Below are 26788 nucleotides of genomic sequence, written 5' to 3'. Positions count from 1 at the left end.
CAGGGTTCCTCCGGATCTGGGGGAACCCTACCAGAAACCCATCCTTCACACCCAATAGCAGTAACCTAGATGGAAGACCAGCCAGTATTTTGCCTTTTCAAGTGTTTATTTTTATACATTTTTTTGTATTAAAAAGAAAAGCATAATTACCACAAATTACAAAGGACTAAAGCAGGACTAGAATAATGAATGAATCACTTCAGCCTGGAAAGCAGATACTCTCAATAATATTAATGTTATAATACAAGCTCATTCAAGTATTTTACATTTTTTTGTCCTTTTAAATATGATATCCTAGCACATAGTAAAGATAATGTACTACGAGCGTAAGGTGGAACCTTCTCCGCAAAGCCAGATGACAAGTTTTCCTCTCCAGTGAGAAATGGGCTCCAAGTTCTTATCTTCTCTGCCATCAGCATGGCTGAAGGGGGAGAGGGTGGGTGTTAGGGAAAATCCAGGGACCCTTCCACACAGGAGGTACTCTGGGGTTCCATTCAGGAGGGTGCCAGATAATTCAGATCACTCTACCCAGGCTTTTTGGCAAAAAACAACCCTCACCCTCCGTAACTAGTCATCTTCCTTGTCCCTCCTCCTCACTTCCCTTCCAGGGCCTTCTAAGCAGCTTACTTTCTTTTGTAAAATCAATCACCAGGAAAGGGAAAAAAAAAAAAAAAAAAAAAGAGCTACAATGGAACAAAACAAAAACATTTAACAACTTTGACACAGGGGCTCAGCACCTCTATCTGAGCCCCAGGGGTCCAGGCTGGGGCAGGGCTGGATGGCCCTTCTCTACTGGTAGTGCCTTTGCTCCCAAGTGCAGGAAGAGGGCTAAAGAGAAACCTGCCCCTTAACAGGGCTGAGGCACACAGACCTGCTGATGTCTGATGCCCAGAGGTTATGTTGGCATGGACCAACCTTGGAAGGGATAGGATGAACAGAGGGATCTGGGCAGGCTGTTGCTTTATCTCAGGTCTTGGATCCCCATGGGACGATGGTAGGTGTGAAGTGGTTAGCCCTGATGGCCCCTGCCACTTCTGGCATGCTTGTCACAGATACATCGGTCCTAAATTCAAGTGTCTTCAGAAAGTGAAGATGTAAACTACTCTTTGCAACATTAACTCCTAACATGTTACCAAAAACAAAAACAAAAACAAAAAAAAAAAAAGGAAAGAAAAGAAAAAGCTCCCCTACCAACCACCAGCCGATGTTGAGATGAAGTCCTCACCTCCCTGCCCCAAAGGGGCTTCCTTTCAGGGATGTCTGTGAAGAAGATGGCAGCCCCCTGGCCTGGGAGTAAACTCTAGGTAATAACAGCCTTTCCCCATACCCTAAGGCTTCCTTGTGCCCCAAACCAGCAGAGGAAAAACACTGAGGTTTCTGTGGTGCTGGATACAGTACAGGGCTGCGTGACCTGAAGGAAAGAAAGGAAAGGAGAAGGGGGTCCAGGAATCCAGTGTCTGGTACAATGTGGGGCAGGCACCAGACTGGGCAGGGAAAGGCCTCGGATACCACCATCATAGCAGAGACCAGACGCTCATCCTTGGTTTGAGACATGAAGTCACAGGAACTGAGATGGGCTTCCCACATACCAACCACTGGGAGGGCAAAGGTGGGGAAGGGCACAGGCTAAAAATTAACAAGGTGCCCAAGGTAAAGGGCAAGCCCTTGTCAGCCTGGGATACTGTCTCCTACTCCCAACCATTGGGCCCAACAGAGGAACCAGTTGAAAAGGAGGGCCAAAGACATTGCAGTAAGTAAGCAACAGGACAATGAACTCCATGTTGCCCAGATCCCATTGAGAGTGAACATGCAGTCATGCCCATAACCGACACACATCCCAGTCCATGTGGGTCAGTCCTTCATCACCCTCCCTGCCTTCTGACAACAGCAGACTCCAGCCATTCCATTGTCATTCACAGCCCAACCCAAGCAGTCAGTGGCTGAAGAAGAGAATCAGGTATACTCTATGTCCACATATACCTTCCTGCCACAGGGCTTCACCAACTGGCAGGATTCCCCCCAGCCCCCAACTCCTCCTCATCCCTTGTTCCCAGGCGGGTCAATTGGAGAGTGAGCAGAGATAGATGGCTTGCAGAAGGGTATGCAAGATGGGGAGACTCCACCAGACCTTAGGGAGAGAATGGCATCTTTCTCCACCTTTTAAGAGAGACAGAGCCTCCCTGAGGTCTCAAAGATTTTTCAGGGCAACACAAGAAACGTTTCCAAGCCTCAGCTGCAGGTGTTCACCTTTCCACTCTGGGGTGTGAGGAGATGGTAAGCTGAGGACAAGTGTGTTCCAGATGCAGGCCAACTCTGTTCTCCAACAGTTTGAACCAACTTGGCCTTGGGGTTCCAAGGGTAGGATGAAGGGTGTCACGGCAGGACGGGGCCTGGCGTGAGGCAACAGCAAGCAGAGCGAGGACACAACAGTGGCAGCAGTGTACAGACACAGGACGTCAGCTTCAAACGATGCAACAGCAGGGATATCTTGGGCACGGCTCTGATTCGAGCCACTCCCAACTCTCTTGCCTCCAGGATGGAGGCACTGTACATGCAACAGTCCAGAGAAAGATTCTAGCCAGTCCAAGCCCAGGCACATCCAGAGAAGGTGGGAGCTCTTCGGGTTGACTCCACCGAGGAAAACAGGCATTTGGGTATTTCAGATTCCCGCTCCACAATAAGGCAACTTTTAAAAAAATATTATTTCCAAAAACAAAACAAAAATTCCAAGGGGAGGGGAAAGACATCACTTTCTGTGGATTAGGTGGGGGTTTTCTGATTTTTTCTTTTTTTTTGGTCTTTTATGGTCGATTTTGTCTTTTTTCTTCTTTTTTCCCCATTTTTTCAAGGATGGAAAGGTCAGAGAAAAATAAAATAAAACATCTTTCAATAGTCTTTCCTGGTAAAAGCAGCGTCTCTCTGGGCTGGGGAGTAAAGGGTGTGGGGCAAGGGGAGTGGGGAGAGGCTGAAACCTTCCCCCAAACCCCAGTTTTAGATCCTTTGGTTTCCTTCTCCCAGAAGATGGCAGAAGGGCATGGTGGGAACAGCAGGGAGAAAATATGGTGATGACAAACCCCAGATGATCAAGGGGCTGATGCTCCTGGGGCCCAGAGGTACCACCAGAGCCTTCTATGAGACAGTGCTGGGCAATGGGGGGGCCCGCAGGGCCTTCTTGTGGGCTGCATAGTTGGCTTGACGGGGAGCAGGAGGTTAGGGGTGGGGACCAGGGTTGCAGCCTACTAGCCGCGGGCAGGGCTGCAGAGTGATTTTGGTAATCCAGATGAACTATCAATAATTTAAAACTTGATATATATATATGTATATATATATAAAAATCTCCCCCCTTTCCCTCCCCCCTTAGAAGAAGCTAGGATGTCAAGAGTCATGGAGAGAGGAGGGGGAAGGGGATGTAGAGGCTCCTGCCCAGGGGTACCTCTGATAGCCCAAATGGTGTACACAATGCTACTCAGCACAAAGGCCTGTCCTAGTAACTCCAGGCCTGTCCCTTCATTGTCCCCTCTCCTGGGACCGGGCACCCCCATGGACTCTTACCCACCCTACCCCTTTCCCCCCTCAAGCCCCAGGGCTAAGGAGCTTTTCACTTTCCCGAAGTCTGTGTGTTCGAGTGCTGGCTTGTCCATTTGGCATCTTCCCGGACGGGCTGGCCGGTGGGTGGTGTAGGGGGTTGGCTGATCATGGCAGCAGGCCTGCTGGAAGACTGGGAGGGGCACCGCTTCCTGCCCTCACCGCCGCCACCTCCTGCTACCACTGAGTGTCGCTTGTGGTTGCCCTCCTCACCCATGGGGGGCTGCAACAGAGGAAGGAGTCACAGGTGATCAGAAGCACTATCTACGCCCTCTTCCTTGCCAGGCCCGTCTAGACACTTCCTACTTTCTACCTTCAAATATAGAAAATCAATGGGTTTAACCTTAAAAATAAATTATAAGTTATTAAGCGTTTCTTCATGCCAAGCCTTGTGCTGTTTTATGCACACTCTCTCATGGGGTCAGCATCACCCTTTGATGTGGACCCATGGACATCCGATTTTATAGATGAGGAAACTGAAGCACAAAAAAGTAACTTCCCCAGGGTCTCATAGCTGGTAACCGATAAAGACAAAATTTAGGTCTATCTGCCCCAAAAGGCCAGGCTTTTATCCAACCTCATTTCTGCTTCCCTTCCAAGAAGGGATCTCTTGCTCAGAAATGTGGAATGTGGCACGCAGTATGCTGCGACGTCTCAGCTCAGAAGGCCCAGATCCTTCTGGGGATCACCTCATTCTCTTCAAGGTCCAGAGGATCCTGAACTAAGACTCAGACCATGCTCCAGACTGGCCTTACCACTAACAAAGGTCTTATAACCCCGAAGACAGACGTTTCCTTCCCATTTTGGGAACCAAAACTGAGTCCTTGTTCCACCCTAATAGGTCTACTTATCACAAAGGTTCTCTGTAACTTGTACCCTGCTCCCCTCCCTTCTCCTCCTCAAGGGTGGAAATGCTTAAGAATAAAAGAAAACAGATTTGTCTTTATATTGAGAGACCTGAGTGGCTCTGCCATTATGTCACTGGATGGCCACGAACCTCAGTTAACCTGTCTAATAAGTCCTGTCTGCGTCACCACATAAGGGTTAAATAAGGTCAATGTAAAGTACCTGGCACATAATAAACACTTAATAAATGGCAGTTTTAAAATAATAAATGTGGGCCGGGCGCGGTGGCTCACGCCTGTAATCCCAGCACTTTGGGAGGCCGAGGCGGGCGGATCACGAGGTCAGGAGATCGAGACCATCCTGGCTAACACGGTGAAACCCCGTCTCTACTAAAAATACAAAAAATTAGCCGGGCGTGGTAGCGGGCGCCTGTAGTCCCAGCTACTCGGGAGGTTGAGGCAGAAGAATGGCGTGAACCCGGGAGGCGGAGCTTGCAGTGAGCCGAGATCGCGCCACTGCACTCCAGCCTGGGCGACAGAGCGAGACTCCGTCTCAAAAAAAAAAAAAAAAAAAAAAAAAATGTGATGATTTGGCTGTGTCTCCACCCAAATCTCGATCTTGAATTGTAGTTCCCATAATCCCCACATGTCGTGGGAGGGACCAGGTGGAGATAATTGCATCATGGGGGCAGTTTCCCCCATCTTGTTCTCGTGATAGTGAGTGAGTTCTCACAAGATCTGATGGTCTTATAAGGGGCTTTTGGGCCGGGCGCGGTGGCTCATGCCAGTAATCCCAGCACTTTGGGAGGCCAAGCAGGTGGATCACGAGGTCAGGAGTTTGAGACCTGCCTGGCCAACATGGTGAAACCCCATCTCTACTAAAAATACAAAAATTAGCCAGGCGTGGTGGTGCGCACCTATAATCTCAGCTACTCAGGAGGCTAATGCAGGAGAATCACTTAAACCCGGGAGGCGGAGGTTGCAGTGAGCCAAGATCATGCCACTGCACTCTAGCCTGGGTGACAGAGCAAGACTCTGTCTCCAAAAAAAAAAAGGGGGTGGGGTGGGGGGGGGCTTTTACTCCCCTTCACTCTGCACTTCTCCTTGCTGCCACCATGTGAAGAAGGATGTATTTGCTTCCCCTTCTGCCAAGATTTTAAGTTTCCTGAGGCCTCCCTGGCCATGCAGAACTGTGAGTCAATTAAACCTCTTTCCTTTATAAATTACCCAGTCTCGGGTATGTCTTTATTAGCAGAGTGAGAAGGGACTAATACAAAATGTTAAGGGCTAGTCTAATTGTCATTTACTTGCATTTGCCTTTTTGCTAAAAGGTTTGAAGGGAATAAGACAAAGAGACATCTCTACTACATTATAAACTCTCAGAAGGAAAAACTGAGCCTCTTTCCCTTATCTCTAAAGCACCGAGCACAGAGACATCCAATCAGTATCTGCTGAATCAATTAAATCACTCCAGCTTCCCTTGATATACCCAGCAGTAATAACCCAGCCCTGCCACTGGATGTCACCGTTGAGGCGCTGCTCCAAGAACATAGAGACCTGGGCATTAATTTATAAACTGGGGTTGGAATTGGCTTTTTCCAGAAAGAACAAATGTGTGTATCTTGGATACCCATCCTGATCAACTAGTAGTGGCTAACTTGGGCACAGTAGCAAGGAGGATGGTGAGATAGGAGAGAAAGAGCATTATGATGGTACCACAGAAAGGGGAAGCAGGAGCAACCATACAACTATCTCCAACTAGCCTTCATTGGCCACTCACTCTCCATTTTAAAGGTGAAAAAACCAAAGCCCAAATTGTGGGGAGCAGGGAGAGGGGTTCCTGGGCTAGGGGCACAGCTGGACCAGAATCCAAGTATCCTGATTCCTGGTCCAGTTTTCTTTCCAGGACAAGCAGAGTTAGAGAAAGAGTTTCACTTACATCTACTCGGAAGTCTTCAAGACGTCGGAATTTGCCGAGGTATTCTTGCAGTTTGGGGTCAATGTCCAAATTTTTGGCTTTGGAATATTTCAAGAAGGCCCAGAACTTCTCCAGCCCATACAGTTGGCCTGTAGGAAGAGGTACAGAAAAGCTGAGCTGGTGAGGATAAAGAAGTTCAGAGGAGAGAGGGAGGTGTTGTGTAATACACAGAAAGACCCAGGTCCAACTGGGGAAGAGGAGGCCTACATGACCAGGCCTCACTCAGATCCAACTCTGGCTCTTACCAGCTTCATAGTCCTTCACCGTTTCCTCCTGAAAATCCTTGAATATGTCCAGCCGGAACTTCTTTTCCAGGCCATAACTATAGTATCGAAAAAGGCACTCCAAACCATATCTGTAGAACACAAGTCAGTGAAATCAGGGCAGTTTCTTCATCTGTAAAACGGGAAATGTGCCTGCATAACAGAGGAACTATGAAACAGTTTAAACTACGTGTTATTTCTGTATTGAAAAAACAGCATACACGCTTTAAGAATGCTAGTCTAAGTGGGTCCAGCATAAAATGTTCAGAGCTTTCCTGCGGTCAATGAACTCTGTCCCCCTGCCACAGACATTTGTTTACTCCTATTCTTTTACGAAGTATCTATGGTTGCTTTCTGCTACAATAACAGAGTGAACGGAGTTGAGTAATTACGACAAACACCTTATGGCCAACAAAGCTTAAAGTATTTACTGACTCTTTCCAGAAAAAGTTGGCCAATCCCTGGTATAACTCTGCAAAGCCATTTGACCATGCCAATTAGTAGGTTTGTTCATTTATCTGACTCAGAAATTTCACTTCAAGGAACACATGTGGCCAGGCGCTGTGGCTCATGTCTATAATGCAAGCACTTTGGGAGGCCAAGGCACGCAGATCACTTGAGGTCCGGAGTTCAAGACCAGCCTGGCCAACATGGTGAAACCCCATCTCTACCAAAATACAAAAATTAGCCAGGTGTGGTGGTGGGTGCCTGTAATCTCAGCTACTCGGGAGGCTGAGGCAGAAGAGTCGCTTGAACCTGGGAGGTGGAGGTTGCAGTGAGCCGAGATTGCGCCACTGCACTCCAGCCTAGGTGACAGAGTGAGACTCGTCTCCAAAATAAAATAAAACAAAACAAAAACAAACACATGCCAATAGATTTAGATCTTTTTTTTTCTTTTTTTTGAGACAGAGTCTCACTCAGTCACCCAGGCTGGAGTGCAGTGGCACGATCTTGGCTCACTGCAACCTCCGCCTCCTGGGTTCAAGCCATTCTCCTGGCTCAGCCTCCCGTGTAGCTGGGACTACAGGCATGTGCCACCACACCCAGCTAATTTGTGTATTTTTAGTAGAGACAGGGCTTCACCATGTTGGCCAGGCTGGTCCCAAACTCCTGACCTCAAGTGATCCGCCTGCCTTGCACTCCCAAAGTGCTGGGATTACAGGTGTGAGCCACAGCACCCAGTCCAGATTTAGATCTTAACAGATGTACCAAACTGTTTACAGCAGCATTAATTAAGCAAATACAAATGTCAACGAATAGAGATGCAATTAAGAAAAATCATGGCAAATCTATACAATGGAGTAATATAAGCTATTAGAAATTAATAGTAAGGCAGGGCGCGGTGGCTCACGCCTGTAATCCCAGCACTTTGGGAGGCTGAGACAGGCAGATCACAAGGTCAGGAGATCGAGACCATCCTGGCTAACATGGTGAAACCTCGTCTCTACTAAAAATACAAAAAAAATTAGCCAGGCATGGTGGCAGGCGCCTGTAGTCCCAGCTACTTGGTAGGCTGAGGCAGGAGAATGGCGTGAACCCGGGAGGTGGAGGTGGAGGTTGCAGTGAGGCGAGATCGCACCACTGCACTCCAGCCTGGGCGACAGAGCGAGACTCCACCTCAAAAAAAAAAAAAAGAAAAAGAAAAAAAAAGAAATAGTATAAATGTGTACTTAAGGATACTGAAGAATGCTTACAATACATTATCAAATGGAAAAGACATGTTCGAACATGTTAGACGTAGAATGAGCCCATGAGTCCATTTTTGTAAACAAGTATGTAAATTTTACAACTACACATGCATACAAAGTCTGGAAGAGCACAAACTTCATAGGATGAGCTAAATACATTAAATATGCCAAGAAGAAACTAGGAAGCTTGATGGCAGAATAACACTTGCTGTCTCTGGAATGATGGATGTTTTCATCAGCTTTTCCAAACTTGTCTTTTTTCATGTAGTTTACAGAGAGCACATTTTACATTGAAAATTGGGGAGGGGGTGGGGGTGTGGGGAGGTCTTTTTTTTTTTTTTTTTTTTTTTATTTAATAGAAACAGGGTCTTACTAAGGCAGATCGATCGCTTGAGCCCAGGCTGGTCTCGAACTCCTGGGCTCAAGTGATCCTTCTGCCTTGACCTCCCGAAGCGCTGGGATTATAGGCGTGAGCCACCCAGCCAGGAAAAAAGGACTCAAGGTTTTTTTAATAGCAAAATATTGGAAACAACCTAAGTATCCACTAATAGGAGACTGACTAAATAAATCATGGTACATCCATATAAGACCATGTTACAGCCCATAAAAAAAGAACAACAAAGTTAATTATGTACAGATATAGAATGATCTCCAAAATATAGTATTAAACAAAAACAAATGCAAGGTGCAAAAAATATTATAACGTAGGCCAGCTTTTGCGTAAACAAAAGGAGTGGTAGTGGCATGGAAGACTACACAGATGTCTACTTACTTACATAGGGTCCTTTATAAAGGACCCACAAGATTCTAATACTGGTTGCCTGTGGGGAAAGACACCAGATGGGTGGGGGACAGGGATAAGACGACTCTTCATTATACAACCTTCTAAAATGTTTGAAATTTGAACCATGTGAATATACTGCTCATTTAAAAACAAATTTTTCATCAAGTATATGAATGAACATACACATATGCAAGGAATTTCCAACTACAGTTCTGGAAGCAGACCAACTAGGGATCCCACATCATCCCTAAGCACCAGCCAAAGTCCCCCACCCAAACCTGCTCACCTGTAGCCTTCTTTGGCGTCCTCCAGAGCCAGCTGCTTGAACTCCTCATACATCTTTTTGTTGAAGTGATCTCGGAGGAAGAAGGACCAGAAGCGGAAGAGTGTGTTCATCTCCTGAGACTGGCCAATGCCCAAGCGCTTCCGCTCTGATGGGAAAGAAAGGAGGAAAGGCATGTCTCAGGTTCAGGCTGCCCTTGCTTCAGGGAGAAAGGATCCTGGAACTTAAGACTTGGTCCTTTCTCCTGTACTTCCAAATCCCCTCACTCATCATCTGCCACTCAGTCATTCAGCAGATATCTATTGAGCACTAACCACTCTGCCCCAGGCACTGATGCTGGGAGCTGGGCCTGTACTTTTCCAGGAGCAGGTGGCAGCAGCTTCTGCACCAGGCTGGCAGTCTAGCTCTTCACCTCAACTGGTACTACTTTCAAGTGCCGTCGAGACAAGACAAGGCATGAACAAATTGTTTGTAAATTCTAACAAACTGTATTTAGCTCATTACCAATATTTACCTCAAGAGTCCTACAATACTCACAAATACAAAACAGTAATATCAAAAAATGCACAACACCAAAAGCACAAGCAACAAAACAAGAGAAAATGAATACCATTAAAACAAAAAAATTTTGTGCATCAAAAAAGTGAAAAGATAACCCATAGAATCAGAGAAAATATTTGCAAATCATGTATTTGATAAAGGAATTCCTACAACTTAATAACTAGAAAAACAATCCAGTTTAAAAAGCATCTTGGCTGGGCAAGGTTGCTCACATCTGTAATTCCAGCACTTTGTGAGGCTGAGGAGGGAGGACTGCTTAAGGCCAGGAGTTCAAGACCACCATGGTCAACATAGTGAGACCCCTGTCTCTACAGAAAACTTTTAGTAATTAGATTGGTATGGTGGAGCATGCCTGTAGTCCCAGCTACTCAGGAGGCTGAGGCAGGAGGATTGCTTGAGCCCAATAGTTCGAGACTGCAGTGGGCTATAATTAAGTCACTGCATTCCTGCCTGGGTGACAGAGTAAAACGCTATCTCAAAAATAAATGTTAATAAAAAGAAAGAAAAATAGACAAACAATAACAAGTGTTGGAAGGATGTGAAAAACCAGAAGACTCACATATTGCTTTTAGAAATATAAAATGAAAATTTTATATTTCAATATAAAATTCCAAAATTTCCACTTTGGAAAACAGTGTTTAATTTTGTCAAAGGGTTAAACATGGTTACCCCACGACCCAGCAATACTACTCTTCTAACCAAAATAAAGGAGAAACTATGTCTACAGGAAACCTATATGTGAATATGCCCAGTAGCATTATTCACAATAGACAAAAAGTAGAAACAACCCAAATGCCAATCAACTGATGAATGGATACACAAAATGTGATACATCCATACGATGGAATATGATTTGGTAATAAAAAGAATAAAGTACTGATGCATGCTATGACATGAACCTTGCTGTGTATTTGTTAGTATACCAAATATACTAAGGGGAAGAGGCCAGTAACAAAGGACCACATACAGTATAATTTATGTGAAATGTCCAGAACAGGCAAAATCCTTAGAGGTAGAAAGTAGATTAGTAGTTTCATAGGGCTGGGAGGATTCTGGGGGTGGGGAGTAGTTTGCATGTATAATGAGTATGACTGGTAAGGGGCATAGCATTTTTGGGGGTAATGAAAATGTTCTAAAATTGATTCTGGTGATGGGCACACAACTATATGAATATACTTAGAGCTATTACATTGTATTCTTTAGGTATGTTCCATCATATGTAGATTATATCCCAATAAAGCTGTTATTACACATAGAGTAAGAAAGAGAGAAGTGAAGTGGATGAATCAAGAATTTAGCAGCCATGTTTTGTTGAATGAAAGAGGATGAATGAGTTAATAACTACAGGTGACTAGATTGGTTTTGTGCATCTTTACAGCCAACCTATCAGAATACTAAAAGAGCAGGGACAGACAAGAGCATCTAGACAGGCTCGTTCCTTACACTATCATCTAGAGAGGGGATCAGCAAACTACTTTTGTAAAGGGACAGAGAACAAATATTTCAGGCTTTACAGAAGACATATAGTCTCTGTCACAAATCTTTTTTTCTTACAACCCCTTAAAAATGTAAAAACTGTCCTTAGCTCCAAAGCCATACGAAAACAGAATACTGGCTGGATTTGACTCACAGGCCACAGTTTGGCAACCTTTGTTCTAGAGAGCATATGCCACCTCTTACATACCCTTTTGTGATGGACAGTGGACTAGACCTGACAATGGCTGAGTCAGTAATCTTGCCAGAGATATGGAACTACTTAATTGACAGCTTTAATAATCAATAGAGGAAGATCAAAGAACACAAACGTTGTGAGTGCCATATCCCCCTAGCTTCCTACAGTTTAAAACTACCTGGCCCGAGTCTAACTTCAGTCCTTCTTGCTATAATGTCATGTCTTTTTTTTGCTCTGAAGTCAGAGAAAAGAGTCACCTATCCCCGTATCCCCCAACTCTTATACTCTGGGTCTAAATAACGGGCCCAGAGGCTCGTCTCCTGCCCCCCACACTTCTTACCATTAAGGCAGCGCCTACGATACTTATGGTAGACGTGTTGTGTGAAGCCATTTTCCTTGAGCAGTTCATGGGAAGGATGCTGGAACTTGGGCAATGACTGAGGGGTACAGCCATAGCTGCCAACTGTAGGCGTCCCTTCTGAGGGGCTGGAGCTACAGAAACCACAAAAAATACTGTCACCAGGTTCCCCACAGCAGCCCCACCATAAGGTCAGGAGGGGTCCCTCTGATCCGTTCTGTCAGCCAAGATCCATCCTCTCACAGGGTATCAAACAAGGAGGCCCAGTTACGGACCTTTAACTTATATCCATGGGTCTGATTAACTCTGCATCAACTCTCAGAGAGTTTTACAGAGGATACTGAGGCTTACAGAGATTAGGAGACTCATCCAGGGTCATAAGACTATTTAATGGCAGAAACGTGTCCAATGATAAAACTTGAGCTTTTAACCATTTATTAACCTTAAGCATTTAACCTTTTAATGAGCCATCATGGGTCAATCCATCTACAGTGAACCCTTGAACAACATGGGTTTGAAATGCATGGATCCACGCGTGGGTCCACTTATACGCAGATTTCTTCCACCTTTGCCACTCTTGAGACAGCAAGACCAACCCCTCCTTCTCAGCCTGCTAAACATGAAGACCACGACGATGAAGACCTTTATGATCATTCTACTTCCACTTACTGAACGGTAAATATTTTCTCTTATGATTTTAACTTTTATTTTAGGTTCAGAGGTATGTGTACAGGTTTGTTAAGTAGGTAAATTGTACCTCACTCTCCTCCCTCTCCCCACCAAGTAGGCCCCAGTGTCTGTTGTTCCCTTCTTTGTGATTTTCTTAGTAATATTTTTTATTTAGCTTATTGTAAGAATACAGTATGTAATACATATAATATGGAAAACATGTGCTAATTGACTATATCTTATTGGTAAGGCTTCTGGTTAACAGTAGGCTTTTGGAGAGTCAAAAGTTATACATGGATTTTCAACTGTGTGCGGGGTGGGTACCCCACGCCCTTCGTTGTTCAAAGATCAATTGTATATTTTCTTCAAAAGCATGCCTATTTGCAGTCTGTGCCATCTCTGCAGGGAGTAGAGAGCATTGGTCATAGGTAGGTGGCTCTCAAAGCTTCCTTTGGGAAACAGAAAACACACACTGGGGCCATCTTACTGAAATAAATAAAAAAGAGTGTGGGCCCTACCCCAAGAAGCAGGGTCAGTAGATACAGGCTGGGGCCAATAAATATGTATTTTTTTAATTTTTAAAACTTTTCAAGTAGCCTCCCAAGACATAGTAGGCTCAGAGAGACTGCCAGAAATCTGTTTATTCAACTAACTGGCTATTTTTCCTCAGACAGAAAGTAGATAGCCAGGCTTGGAAACCAATTCAGAGATTTTCTCTCTGCACGTATGAAAATCTGGTCTCACGTGACCGCCACACCACTTCTTTAGGAAAAAAGCCTACCCCTCATTCCCAGGTCCTGGGCTGAGCTTTCCACACCACTGGTTTTTTGAAAACCTCTTAGATGAGGGTCCCTTTAATTTTCAGACCAATCTTCTTGGTCCAGTCAATTTCATGGCTCGCCCACCCATCCCATAGGCAGCCTGATCACTCTTCCCCCTCTGCCCCAGGTACCTGATGGAAGCAGTACGGGGCCTGTGCTCACGGGAATCCATCACCCAGCCCACATGGCTCTCCAAGGGTGGGTTTGAACTGTGTCTTGTCTTTCTTTTTCGAGGCATCTGCAAAGGTTAGTCCAGGGTTTGTTACTGTTTGTACTCCTACAACTCTGAGGAGCATCAAGCACTTGTAGGACTAAGATGGGCATGATGTCTCACATTTTACAACAGCATTTTCATATTCATTCTCGTATAAAGTTCACAGTGGTGAGCTAGGAACTGGTATGCCTATTTCAAACAGGTGAAGAAATCAAGGTTTGGGAATGCAGTGATTTGCCCAAGGACTCATACCTGGTCAATCCTCCTTAGGCCTTTCAACATGGGGTCACCACTCCCACACCCAGTATATTTTGCAGATGTGGCTACCTAATCCTAGGTGAGCCCACCAGCCTCAGAACACAGAGCAGGTGAAGGATTTAGCACTTCCTTAGCTCAGACAAGGCAAGGGAGAGAAGCAAAGCACTGGAATGCAATGAAGTAGACCCAAGACTCTGAGCAGCCCGACAGGAATGCCTCACCTTGGCATCCAGTGTCCGTCCTTCCTTCACCACTGGGTAAAACCGTGATGTCTGGCTTGAGTCTTTGAGCTGTGGTGTCCGGGGAGTGCGAGGGGTCCTGGTGTTGCGGTAGTTTGGTGACTCTGGGACAGTGGTTGGTAGAGAGCGGGCGATGGTGGAGGGCTCAGGAGCACCAAACAACTTGTTGGCCAGGGCATCCGTAGGAACTGCAGAGGCAGAGAGAGGAGTCAGGAAGCAGGGAAAGGCCTGTGGCATCCACCCCAGGATAGCCCCCAGTCCAAGGGCCGTAGACCCTCTCACCCATGTCAGGATCTCAGGTGTCTGCTTCTCACCTTGCTGGAACCGAGGTGGCCCAGGAGGAACTTCCTGGTTGGGATCCACAGGGGGCTCAGGGGTCAGTGTGTCAAACTGCTCCCGGCTGATCATATTGACCTTTTTGAAGTTCTCGACTTCTTGCTGCAGAGGTCATGAGATGGGTGGGGAAAGATGTAAGTAAGCAGGCTGCTCTAGCCTGTTTAAGGAATCAAGACTGGCAGGAAGTTGGAGAGGGCAGCTCCCACGTTGACATATGTGGAATTCTGGTCCCCAGGCTCTCAGCTGCCCAGTCACCATTCCTCACCCCAGTTACCTTGGCACAAGTGTGCTAGCCCAGAAGAAGACAGTGCTTGCCCTGCCCTCCCTGTAGTAAGACTGAGATCAGGCTGACAGTAGCTCCTCAGGAACTCACTACAGACTCCCCCCTGAAAGCTCCAGTGTCTCCCCATCTCTCTTTCTGCTACTGCCTTATCACACAGTGGCTGGGCAACTCTCCTTCCTCCTTACTTCCAGGAAACACACTGCTACTTATTACAAAGGCTCACCCTAGGACAACCTACCACCAAACATACCCACTCTGTAAAATCCCACAACAGAGTTGTTTTGACTGTTTCCAGGCAGCAGCAATTTTTCAAAAGACCTATCTTTTCTCCATTTTCCATACTCAACACAAGCTTCTTAAAAGGCTTCTAAATTTTTAGATGCCTAAATATTTAAGACTAGAAATAACAATCTAACCCTTTTTCTATTCCCCACAAAAGTGTCTAGCCAACTGTCAGAATATTAACTATGGATCTGCAGATAGGATAATAATCACCGCCGCCTCACCTGAAGAGTTTGCAGTGTTTACACATCACCCCTCACTCCTAATGCCCAAGCTAGATGTCAGTCATCATCCCCTTCCCATATATAAAAATTCTGAGACTCTGAATTATAAGGACCTGCCTAAAATTGCACAGCTAATCAGGCTTCCTCTTCTCTGTACAATACAGGCACCCCAGCCTCCACACTCACTATGTCCAAGCCTCACCTTGATCTGGGAATACTCAGGTTCAAACTTTTCAGCCCACAGGTCCTGCTCATAGTAGAAGAGGCCATCATTAATGACCTTGGCCAGTTCGGCACTCATCTTGGCACGTGAGGTGTGGTTGCCTGTGCGGTCCCCCCCTGGGTGCCGGCGCATGTAATGTGGTGTCTGGGTGACAATGAGGATCTTGTTGACATCCCTGTCATCAATCTCATAGTCAGATTCCTCATCAGACCAGGCAGTGAAGGTGTTCTTCCGCCCATCCATCTGCTCCATCTCCTCGTCAAACAGAAAATCCAGTTCCTCTTGCTCATCCTGATCCTTGGACATCAGCTGCTGGGAAGGCAGCTGCTGAGGCAGAGAGGTCAGGTGGGCAAATCTGGACTCCTCTGACTTCTAAAATAGGACAGACGAAGGGGAAAAGGAATCACCAGAGATCCTTGGCCCAGATTCTGTAGCTATACCATGAGAGGGAAGCTCCAGCCCCTCAACATAAGACTGTTCAACTATGACCCTGGTAACACCAGCAGGTCACAAGCGTCATCCTGGGAGTCAGCTTTATGACTATGAGAAAGGATGTCTCATAGAAGTCCACGTTCCTCCACTCACAGCTCATATCACAGTCATGCACAAACAACTAGATGATGACTTCTCTATAGGCAGGAACTGTGCTCTCATTTACCTTTATATCCTACATAGCACCTAGCTTAGGAGTGGACACACAGAAGTTCAGCAGGTTGATTCATCCATTTATCCATCTATTCAACATCTCCCAATAAACTGGAAGCTCCATGATCCACAGCTGCCTTGCTTTCCATTATATACTCAGTACTTAGATGGGGATCTGGTAATACCAGATGTTCAATTATATAATAAATGAGGGAGTACCCATTAGTCCTAAGCTCTGTATGAAAAACCTAAAAGCAGAATAAGACAAGGTCCCTGTTACTTAGGGAGCTCAATGGGAGAAAGTCAACCAAACAGCCAACTGCATTGTGGTATGGGAAAGGCTATAAGCAGGTTTGTGGATGCACACAGTGAAAGGAGCTTAGTCAACTGTGACTAAGAATGGTTACGGAAGGCCTTCTTCAAGAAGTGACTACCACAGGATGAACATAAGTAAGCCAGATGAAGATAGGGACAGACTAGGCAGAAAGAATACCATTGTTCCAAAGGCAAGAGAAAACAGGGTGCCTTCAGCAAAGAAAAACTATTTGTTTTGATAGACTGAATATGAGACGCTGAGAGAGAAGCATTTGTCTAAACTCACAGTATTTATTCAAAAGTAGATTCCCTGCTGTGCCAAGAGCACATAAACTCTAAACCTATCTTTTTTTAAGGTTTAAGATAGACCAGGTCAGAGTAGGGGCTCTAATTCTGGAATGGGAGCTAAGTCTGACCCCTGTTTCAAACAAAACTTTGTAGGCCTGGACTTTGTAAAACCCTCATCTACTTACTACCTTTCTCCTCATGTCTCTGGCTGGATCTCCAACACTTTTTGAGGGCTGAAGCCACAACTGTGGGGAATTCTGTGTATAAACAGGCAGGCAAGAGAAAGGAGATGAGAGGTAATCACTGTGGGAAAATAGATAACGGAGTATAGAATTCCATAGACCCAAAGTTCAAGGTCAATTCTGAAGTCTCCTCACAAGCCCCAGGCCAGAGGTCTCCAATGTGGGTGACAGTGAGCAGGTATGTGGAGAAAAATTCAGCACTTAAAAAGGAAGTAGTAATTTTAGTTAGAGATTGCAATACTTCTTTAACAGTGAACTTCATCTGTTTATATATATAAACTATTTCTAGAATATTCTAATGTCTCCTTCCTTTCATCTGCAGATGGAGAAACTGAAGCCTTGAGGTATGAACAGGCTTCCCAAGGTCACCTTGCCATTAGTGCAGCAGACTTGTGTAGACTAACTCCATATTTGGGCCATGCATCTGCTCCCTCTCCCTTCCTTCTTCTGAGGACCTAAGGGGCTTACATACGTGATAGTGGGGACATACTCAGGGAAAAGACACTGAAAACGCAGCCCCAGAAATTTAGATGGAGCAAAAAGAAGAGCCAAGAATCAAGAAGCCCGAAACATCGCTGCCAGATGCTGCATGATCCCTTAGGAAAAATGTCACCGAGGAACTCACACAGTAGGGCGCCCTAAAGGGTGGTTCCCCACAGGAAATGGAAACAGGCCAAATCAACCTTTCTGTAGCCACTACTGGTAACTTCAACTCACACTATGATCCTGAACTACCCAGATTTCCTGCTGGCCCCTCAGAGCTAGAGTGCTGTGCCCATGTGTTATCCCCTTCAAGCACCCTAGCTCAGAGTGCTAGAACCAAGGCAAGGGACAAGGCCTCACCCACCTTGGGCCGTGCTGGGGATGGCCGAGGCCTCTTCTTCACTTCAATCCAGTTCTCAGAATCCAGGTCAGGCAGGCTGGCAGACAGGCCCTTGGGTAGTGTCTTTAGGTTGCTGACCTCCTCTGTTTTGGTTGGCACTGGGGTGACTGCACGAGGAGAGCCAGGTGCCGACTCTAAAGGGTGGAAAGGTGAAGTCCTCATCCCTCCAGTCCTCCTCCTGATGCCCGCCCTGAGGAGGACTGTTGCCCGGAGGACAAGGGCAATCCTCATGCCAGCAGGTACCTACCTGTCTCCTTTTGGTAGTGCTGACGGGGAACAAATTCAGGGCAGTTGAGAAGCTGGGAGAAATCAGTCTGTGAATAATCCACTATTGGGGGAAGAGGCCACTTTTCTGGTTCCTCCCTCCTACGAACTTTCTCATCAACGATCTCCACCACCTTGCTGTCCTTTAGGGCCTGAAGGGGAGGAGGAGGAAGAGGCGATTAAGAAGAAAATCTTGGACAGAAAGATCTTGGAAATGGTGGACAACTGGGTTCCCCTGAGCTTGCTATGAGTCCAATGCTACCAGTAATATAAGAAAATTGGCACCATCTTCCACGACTGGTAGATAATGTGAGATGTTCAAACTTGTAGGAGGTACCAGCATAATAAATACACCTACCCTTTTACTCTTTGAGCCTGCAATCCTACTTCCAGTAATCTGCTCTAGAGAACACTTGCACAAACAGGGAGCAGTATGTATAATATCTGGACAAAAAGCCATTCACAGTAAAACTAGAGTAGAAAAAGAACTATAAAATACCTAACTTGCCATCGCATAGGCAATTTAAATATTTACAGCATATGCATGATGGAACACTACTCAGACATTAAAAAACTTTACAGGTCGGGCCTGGTGGCTCACGTCTATAATCCTAGCACTTTGGGAGGCCCAGGCGGGCAGATCACAAGGTCAAGAGATCGAGACCATCCTGGCCAACATGGTGAAACCCCATCTCTACTAAAAATACAAAAATTAGCTGGTTGTGGTGGCACACGCCTATAGTCCCAGCTATTCGAGAGGTTAGGCAGGAGAATCGCTTGAACCCAGGAGGCGGAGGTTGTGGTGAGCCGAGATGGCGCCACTGCACTCCAGCCTGGGCGACAGGGCGAGACTCCGTCTCAAACAAACAAACAAACAAAAAAACAACCAACTTTACATGTGCTGAGGTGGATAAATCCACAAAATATTAATCAAAAAAGCGGGCTGGGTACAGTGGCTCACACCTGTAATCCCAACATTTTGGGAGGTCAAGGTGGGTAGATCGCTTGAGCAAAGGAGTTCAAGACCAGCCTGAGCAAAATAGCGAGACTCCATCACTACAAATCGTAAAAAGGTGGCGCTGGCATACATCTGTGGTCCCAGCTACTTGGGAGCCTAGATGGTTGAGGTTGCAGTGAGCTTTGATAACACCACTGTACTAACTCCAGCCTGGGCAAAAGAGCAAGACCTAGTCTCAAAAAAACAACCAAAACATCCATCCATAGGAGCAGCAGCTGAAAAAACATGGAGCATTCCACACAATGGTGAACTATGCAACTGTACACAGGAATGAGGAATATCTTTCTATTATATACTGCTACTTTACAGTTAGCTCCCAGATATATTAAGTGAAAACAAAAAAGAATTGAAGAAATGCCATGTGTTGTATATTTCCATTTACCAAGGATACAAATACATGTAGAGGCATTTGCTTTTTTCTTAAATGGAAAGGTTCTAAAAAGTTTGCCTATAAGAGAAGAAAGGGTGTAAGTGACAGAATTTAAGTCGGACTTCTATGACTATACCATGCTGAGACTCTAGAACCACGTAAATGTTTTACACAAATGTAAAACAACTTAGAAAATTATACGGGTAGGGAGAAAGCAATCTCTAAAACTTGGAAGCAAAATAAAACTAATATATATATCAATTTAAATGTGAAACCACACAAAGATTCTTTCAAATGACTTGAAGATACTGTATAAGTGGAAAAACTGTTTTCAGTGGTAGTGGAGGTATTGTAAGAATGTAGAGCTTGGCACAATGGCTCACGCCTGTAATCCCAACACTTTGGAAGCCGAAGTGAGAGGATGGCTCAAGCCCAGGAATTTCAGACCAGCCTGGGCAACACTGCAAGACCTCATCTCTAAAAAAAATTTAAAAATTAGCCACGCATGGTGGTGTGCACCTGTAATCCCGCTACTCAGGAGGCTGAGGCAAGAGGATTACCTGATTTCAGGCGGTTGAGGCTGCAGTAAGCCATGATCACACCACTGCAATCTAGCCTGTGAGAGCAAGACCCTCTCTCTTTAAAAAATGTTAAAAAAAAAAAAAAAAAAAAAAGACGGTAGACATACTGTGAAATAAAACAAAATGAGTAATTATGTTGGTATCATTAGGAATTAAGATTATGGGCATGGGAGAAAGCAGTAGGTAAAATAAAAGATCCACAAGGCTAAGTAAAGACCCTTTAATAGAAAATACCAGAACAGGCCGGGCGCGGTAGCTCATGCCTGTAATCCCACCACTTCGGGAGGCCGAGGTGGGTGGATCACCTGAGGTCAGGAGTTCGAGACCAACCTGGCCAACATGGTGAAACCCCATCTCTACTAGAAATACAAAATTAGCTGGGTGTGGTGGTGCATGCCTGTAATACCAGCTACTTGGAAGGCTGAGGCAGGAGAATTGCTTAAACCTGGGAGGTGGAGGTTACAGTGAGCTGAGACCATGCCACTGCACTCTAGCCTGGGCAACAAGAGTGAAACTCTGTCTCAAAAAAAAAAAAAAAAAAAAAACAACAAAACAGAATAACTCCATGATGTATTTTATCTCACCAAAAAACAAAAAAATCATCTAGAAAGAATGACCAACCAAGTAGCAATAAAGCACCCCTATAACTCAGACTGGTATCTAAATACCATTTCCCAAAAGAAAGGAACTAGAATTCCTTTTAAAAGTGGCCAATTCCAGATCTGGGGCAGGAAATGTATAGGGTCCCACTGACCAAAGATGGGACAATTTGATCCAATCCATTAACTGCAATGGACCAAAATAAATACGTTTGAGCCCATAAGCTTATAATAACAAATGATACTAAAACAAACCACCAAATCTCACTGGTCACCTATGAAACCTATTAGAGATCAACTCATAATTCTGCAAACTGGCTAACAAAGGGAGAAGATCAAATATTAATCTGCCCTTCCTGAACAAACTATACCTCTTGGTAACTGAACAGTTGATGAGGCAAAGTTACTTCTTGAAGAGGTATTCCACCTAATAAATGAAGATCGACTGACAGAATTAGTATATTGTCATTTTGCAATCCTAACGAACACTGCTGGCAGCTTATATCACAAGAGAGACAATCAAATGAAATGTTATGTGCCACCTGAGAGAAAATACATCATTATGATAAAGTATTCTTGACAAGGACGGGAAAAAACTTCAAAACCTGAATCCGATCAGGCCTCTAGATCACAATTTACAAAAAACTTGGAGTACAGATGAACATGTTAAAATGACATCCCTGTGCCCTGTGGAAAATCCTACAGGATGTACAACTTAGTCTATTCAAATAATAAACGGCAAAGAAAAAGAAAAATAGAGGCAAGAGGAGACTTAATAAGACAATACACAGGTCTTGTTAGTTTTTTGTAGAGACAGGGTCCTGCTATGTTACCCAGGCTAATCTTGAACTCCTGGGCTCACATGACCCTCCCCTTGGCCTCTCAAAGTGCAGGGATTATAGGTGTGAGCCACTGCACCCAGCCTATAGGTATTATTTGGATTCTGATTCTCACAAACTGTATATATATATAAAATATATATATAATATATAAATATATAAAATATATATAATATATAATATATAAAAAATATATATAAATATATAAAAAATATAATATATAATATATAAAATATATATAATATATAAATATATAATATATAAAAATATATATTATATATAATATATTATATATTATATATATTATATAATATATAATATATTATATATAAAAATATAATATATAATATACATATAAATATATAAAATATATATAAATATATAAAATATATAAAATAGATATAAATATATAAAATAGATATAAATATATAAAATATATATAAATATATATTATATATAAACATATAAAAAATATATATTATATATAAATATATATGGCACTAATTGGGATGAATCTGAACTAAATATTTGATGATATTAAGGAACTGTTAATATGTTAAACTGTTAATTTAGGTATGATAATGATACTGTGGCTATTTTCTTTTAACAAGTCTATCTTTTAGAAATCTATACTGAAATATTTGTGAACAAAATGCTAGGTTTTCTAGGATTTTCTTCAATGTAGTATGTGAGAATAAACAGATGAGGGTACAGATGGAATAAGATTAGCCATAAACTGATACCTGCTGATGATGGGCTCATTATACTACTCTACTTTTGTTAAGTGTCTGACATTTTCCATAATGAGCAAGAGAGAGAGAGAAAGGAAGGAAGGAGGGAGAGGAGGAGACTAGCCAAGCCTTGAGACTTCAGCAGAAGTCATCAGATGATGACTCTTCCAGGGCTTTCTGCCTTGGCCCAAACTCCAGCTCCCTAAGGACCTTTCTTTCCCCTGCATCCCAGCTCCAGGGAGGAAGACATACCGCAAAGATGAGTGAAATGTCAGTGGTAAGGGCCTGCACTCGGTGGAAGGAAGCAATAAGGGTGATGGGTAGGAAACCATCAGCATCCATTTTCCTTCGCAGGAAGAAGTCTCGCTCTAAATTGTCCACGCTGAAGTAGTATTCACTAAGTGGAGGGAAGAAGTAGTTATCACCAAGGGATTGGTGCATCAGTTTTATGAGTATGCCTTCCTTGTTCTGCTACACACCCCAGCAATCTCACACAGCCTCTGACCTACCCCATCCCTATCCTATATACCAACAGTGTTGAGGGCTGAAAAGAAATGATGTGATCCCTTCATGACACCCTACCTTGCTTGGGTCAAATCACTCCCTCTGCCCTAAGCCCCTCAACATGCCTGTCAAACTCCTCATCCTCCTTTAAATTCCAGTCCAAATATTGTTGGTCACTTTCTCTTCTGCTCCTAAAACACTTATAAACACTCTATTGCAACCATTTATTTTCTTGTATGACTTCCTTACTGGACTGAGAGACAATATATCAGAGTGATTAAGAACAAAGGTTCTATAATAGGACAGAAAAGGATTTAAATCTGTGCTTTGTTACTTACTAGCTGTGAGATTCTGTGCAAATTACTGGGCCGGTTTGCTTGTCTATAAACTGGGGCTAAAAGACTCAGTTCATAGGAATTCAACAGATAAGAACTGCAGGACTAAGATAATGCCTCTACAACAATAAACACTGAGCCTGGCCTATACTAAGGATTCAATAAATGTTAGTATTCTTTCAATGTTGTCATTACAAATGGAAGAACAGAAGGGGGTAGATTCTAAATATTTTCCTTCCTTTTTGTAATGGTATAGTTTCTAACTTTCTTAAGGTAAATGTTGTACCACTTCTGTAATAAACAATGAGAATGTGGTATCACTTCTTTAATAAACAATGAGAAAAGCTATCTTTTCAGCCTGAGGCTGAAACTGCTGCTAAGCACCAGAAGGGCCTGCCCAGCTATGACACTCTAGCAACCCCTAACCTCTCACTCATTTCTCCAGGGTAAGAAGGCTTCCGCGCACTCACATCTGGCGCTTGATGTAGTCTTTGAGCAGTTCCTGATCCACACTGTAAAGCTCGGTGCTGCTGACATTGTCAAAGTAGTAGGTGATGTTGTTCATGTACTTGGGCGTACGAGGCCCCTCCACACCATCAAACTTTCGGTAGCCAAACTGGTAGTCAAAATGGGCTATGGGGGAAATGGGTGCCATGAGGGAGAGGAGATTCCTGCCCACCACCCCCGCTGCACACCCTTGGACATCCCGGAGCCCAAAGGGGCCTCACGTACTTCGAGTGCCACCCCGGCCGCGTCCCCGGCCGCGACCACGCCCCCGTCCACGGCCACGGAAGGAAGCCCGCGCCCCACCAGCCCCATCACTCTTCACACTCGATGTCTCATCCTGGTCGTGCCAGGCAGGCTCCGGTTTGATCTCTGGTTGCCAGGCTGGGGTGGGGGGGGCCACGGGCACGTAGGTGGCAGACTCAGACCCTATGGGGAGAGGGGTACCAGGTCAGGCCTGAGGGTGTCTCCCAAGTCCAGGCCCTCCATAGTGGGTAGTGCATACCTTTGATCTCTCCGCGACTGGCAGGTATGTGTCTAGGCTCCGGTGGGCGAGTGGGGCGTGAAGCCAGTTTCTCTCTGGGCACTTCAGGCTTCATGTCTATTTGTAATGGAACCCACTTGTGTTTGTTTCCTGGGAGACAGCATAGGTACATGAGAAAGGCTTGAGGGAGAGGCCACTCCTAGCCAGCTCTACCCAACTCCTCCTCTTCTGCCCTGGACTTGGGCCCAAATCACAATCTGGTTACCTTGGGCAGATCCCTTTCCCACACATTAGCCCTCTTTTTCATCTCTAAAATAAGCTGGTCAGTGGCCGTCAGTGTGTTAGAGACTCCTCGTTAACTCCCAAGATCAGTGTCTCCATGGCCACAGAATCCCCTTCTGGAGTCAGACACATGGCGGCCCAGAATGAAGACCATGCTTTCCAGAGTCCCTATAGACAGGTGCCAAAACACTGCCTACGAGAGCTAAGTTGAAGTAACCAACTCCAGGTTGAGTCCCTAAAAGGAAAGGGGCCACCCTTCCCTCTTCCTTTCCTCCTAGCTAGAAGAAGAAGGAAATAGGAAGCCATCAGTGATGATATGAAGAACCGGTGTACCACAGCAAGCTGAAGGGATTCAGAAGTTGCCATACCAGGCCTGGCGTATTTACACCAAGCTGTTACATCAAAGAAAGAAAGTTTTATCTTGTTTAAACCATGGTTACTCTAGATCAGCATTAGAGAAGCCAAAATTTCAGCAGGTTTTTTGAAAACTCTTGTGTTTGAGAGGAGGGACTGATTAATGACAGATGGTTGAAGACTGCTGTCTCACCAGCCTACATCCATCAGTTCCCCATTGACTTTTCAGAGGTGGCACCTAAAGCTCCTCCAGCAGTCCCCTGGAGTCCTGACATTTCACAGTTCTACCCTGCCACCTTCTCCCAAGTCCTGCTCCCAGTCACTCACCTTTCTTCTTCTGCCCGCCTCGCTGGCAATCCTCATCTCCATTCTTTTCCTCCCCTGATTCATCTGATTTGGTTTTTGGACTCTCCTTACTATCACTCCCTTCTCCTTTCTCCTGTTCCTTCATGTCCTTCTTGGGTGGCAGTTTACGGGCAGGCTGAGGCTTGTGGGACTGTGGCTATAGCAGGAAGTAAAGTAACAGTGAGGTGAGTGTGAGTGCCTCATGGTATAGGAGGGAAGGCACTCCCTGTCACTGGAAGGGCAGGCAGGAGCCACAGCATGCAATGGCAGGCTGGATGGGATGTATTCTAAGGTCATTTTCACACCTGAGATGGTTTCACTGGGAAGCATGGTCAAATAGGCCAGAAGGTGGGAAGGCAACTTATCTCTCCAGCTTCCAAGTCTAAGTGACAGAGACAACCTTCAGGACAGCGGTGCTGAGGCTCACGGGGGCAAAATTATTCCCTGCAACAGGGCCATGTTGTCTAGGTAGTCTGTGGGAAGGAAGAGATGCCCCCTGGCCTATCAACAACAACTCTGTCTGTGAAGTAAAAGCGGCCACAGCCAGTGAGTAAAGACTCTAAGTCACTGGCCAGAACAAAACTGCTGGGAAGAAGAGAACTGACTAGGAGTCCTCTCTTTGCTAGGCCCCAAGAGAATTTTATAAGCTTCCCCAAGACATGTGGTCTGGAGGTCGGTGCTTGGCCTAATGACCACTCTCCTACTTCACTCAGAAAACCCAAGCGTAGTGATGGAGAACACAGGCTGGGGAATAATACAACACACCTGACTTCCAATCCCCACTTGGCCATCAAGGGCTAGTAATTAACCTCTGCAAGTCTCAGCAGCTTCATCTGTAAAATGGGGATTATAAAAGGACCTATCTCAGAGTCACTGTGAGGGTTAGATGAGATGACGAACAGGCAATTCAGCTGACCCTTGAATAAAATGGCTTTGAACTGTGTGGGTCCACTTATACACAGGACTTTAAAAAACCAAATGCAGAACAAAAATACAGTATTAGCAGGATGTGAAACCTGCATACACGGAAGGCCAACTTTTCATATATGTAGGTCCTGCAGGGCCAACTACAGGACTTGAGTATGCAAAGATTTTGGTATGCACAGGGGTCCCAGAACCAACACCTGCCACCAGCCCCGCCATGTATAACAGAGGAAAACTGTACTTGGCAGTCTCTAACAAAGCAAAGGTTTAAATGATGACAGTTCTTAGCTATTTCAATGTTGCTCAGATTCTATTAACCACTAAGTTTAGAAAACAGAGGCTAGGGGCCTGGGGACGGTGGCTCACACCTATAATCCCAGCACTTTGGGAGGCCGAGGCGGGCAGATCACCTGAGGTCAGTTCAAGCCCAGCCTGGCCAACATGGTAAAACCTCGTCTCTAAAATATACAAAAATTAGCCAGGCATGATGGTGGGTGCCTGTAATTCCAGCTACTCGGGAGGCTGAGGCGGGAGAATCACCTGAACCTGGGAGGTGGAGGTTGCAGTAAGCTGAGATCACACCATTGCACTCCAGCCTGGGTGACAGAGCGAGAATCGCTTGAACCTGGGAGGCGGAGGTTGCAGTGAGCCGAGATCACAACATTGCACTCCAGCCTGGGTGACTGAGCGAGACTCCATCTCAAAGAAAAACAAA

At 45.1% G+C, this 26788-nt stretch overlaps 1 protein-coding gene across 11 annotated transcripts in view; it reads right to left on the bottom strand.

The window, feature by feature from the left end:
- Positions 1-87: 87 nt before the first annotated feature.
- LARP1 (La ribonucleoprotein 1, translational regulator) overlaps positions 88-26788 on the bottom strand; it is a 134777-nt gene continuing 108076 nt past the window's right edge. For 4 of the 11 annotated variants that reach the window (XM_009450030.4, XM_054684736.2, XM_009450023.5 and 1 more), the window contains 16 exons: positions 25132-25306; positions 24190-24318; positions 23913-24113; positions 23651-23813; positions 22594-22738; positions 18187-18355; positions 17904-18073; positions 15546-15938; positions 14533-14656; positions 14201-14406; positions 13639-13745; positions 12000-12151; positions 9430-9574; positions 6654-6763; positions 6370-6497; positions 88-3808 (listed from right to left, as the gene is read on the bottom strand). In XM_009450030.4, the coding sequence (XP_009448305.1) occupies positions 3599-3808; positions 6370-6497; positions 6654-6763; positions 9430-9574; positions 12000-12151; positions 13639-13745; positions 14201-14406; positions 14533-14656; positions 15546-15938; positions 17904-18073; positions 18187-18355; positions 22594-22738; positions 23651-23813; positions 23913-24113; positions 24190-24318; positions 25132-25255 (2676 nt within the window). In that variant the 5' untranslated portion in view covers positions 25256-25306 and the 3' untranslated portion in view covers positions 88-3598. The other 7 variants (XM_054684737.1, XM_009450025.4, XM_054684739.2 and 4 more) reach the window with 4 other exon arrangements.

This window comes from Pan troglodytes, chromosome 4 (genome assembly GCF_028858775.2).
Source record: "Pan troglodytes isolate AG18354 chromosome 4, NHGRI_mPanTro3-v2.0_pri, whole genome shotgun sequence".
In the NCBI taxonomy this organism is placed as follows: Eukaryota; Metazoa; Chordata; class Mammalia; order Primates; family Hominidae; genus Pan; species Pan troglodytes.
This window is presented reverse-complemented; position numbering and strand designations above follow the sequence as displayed.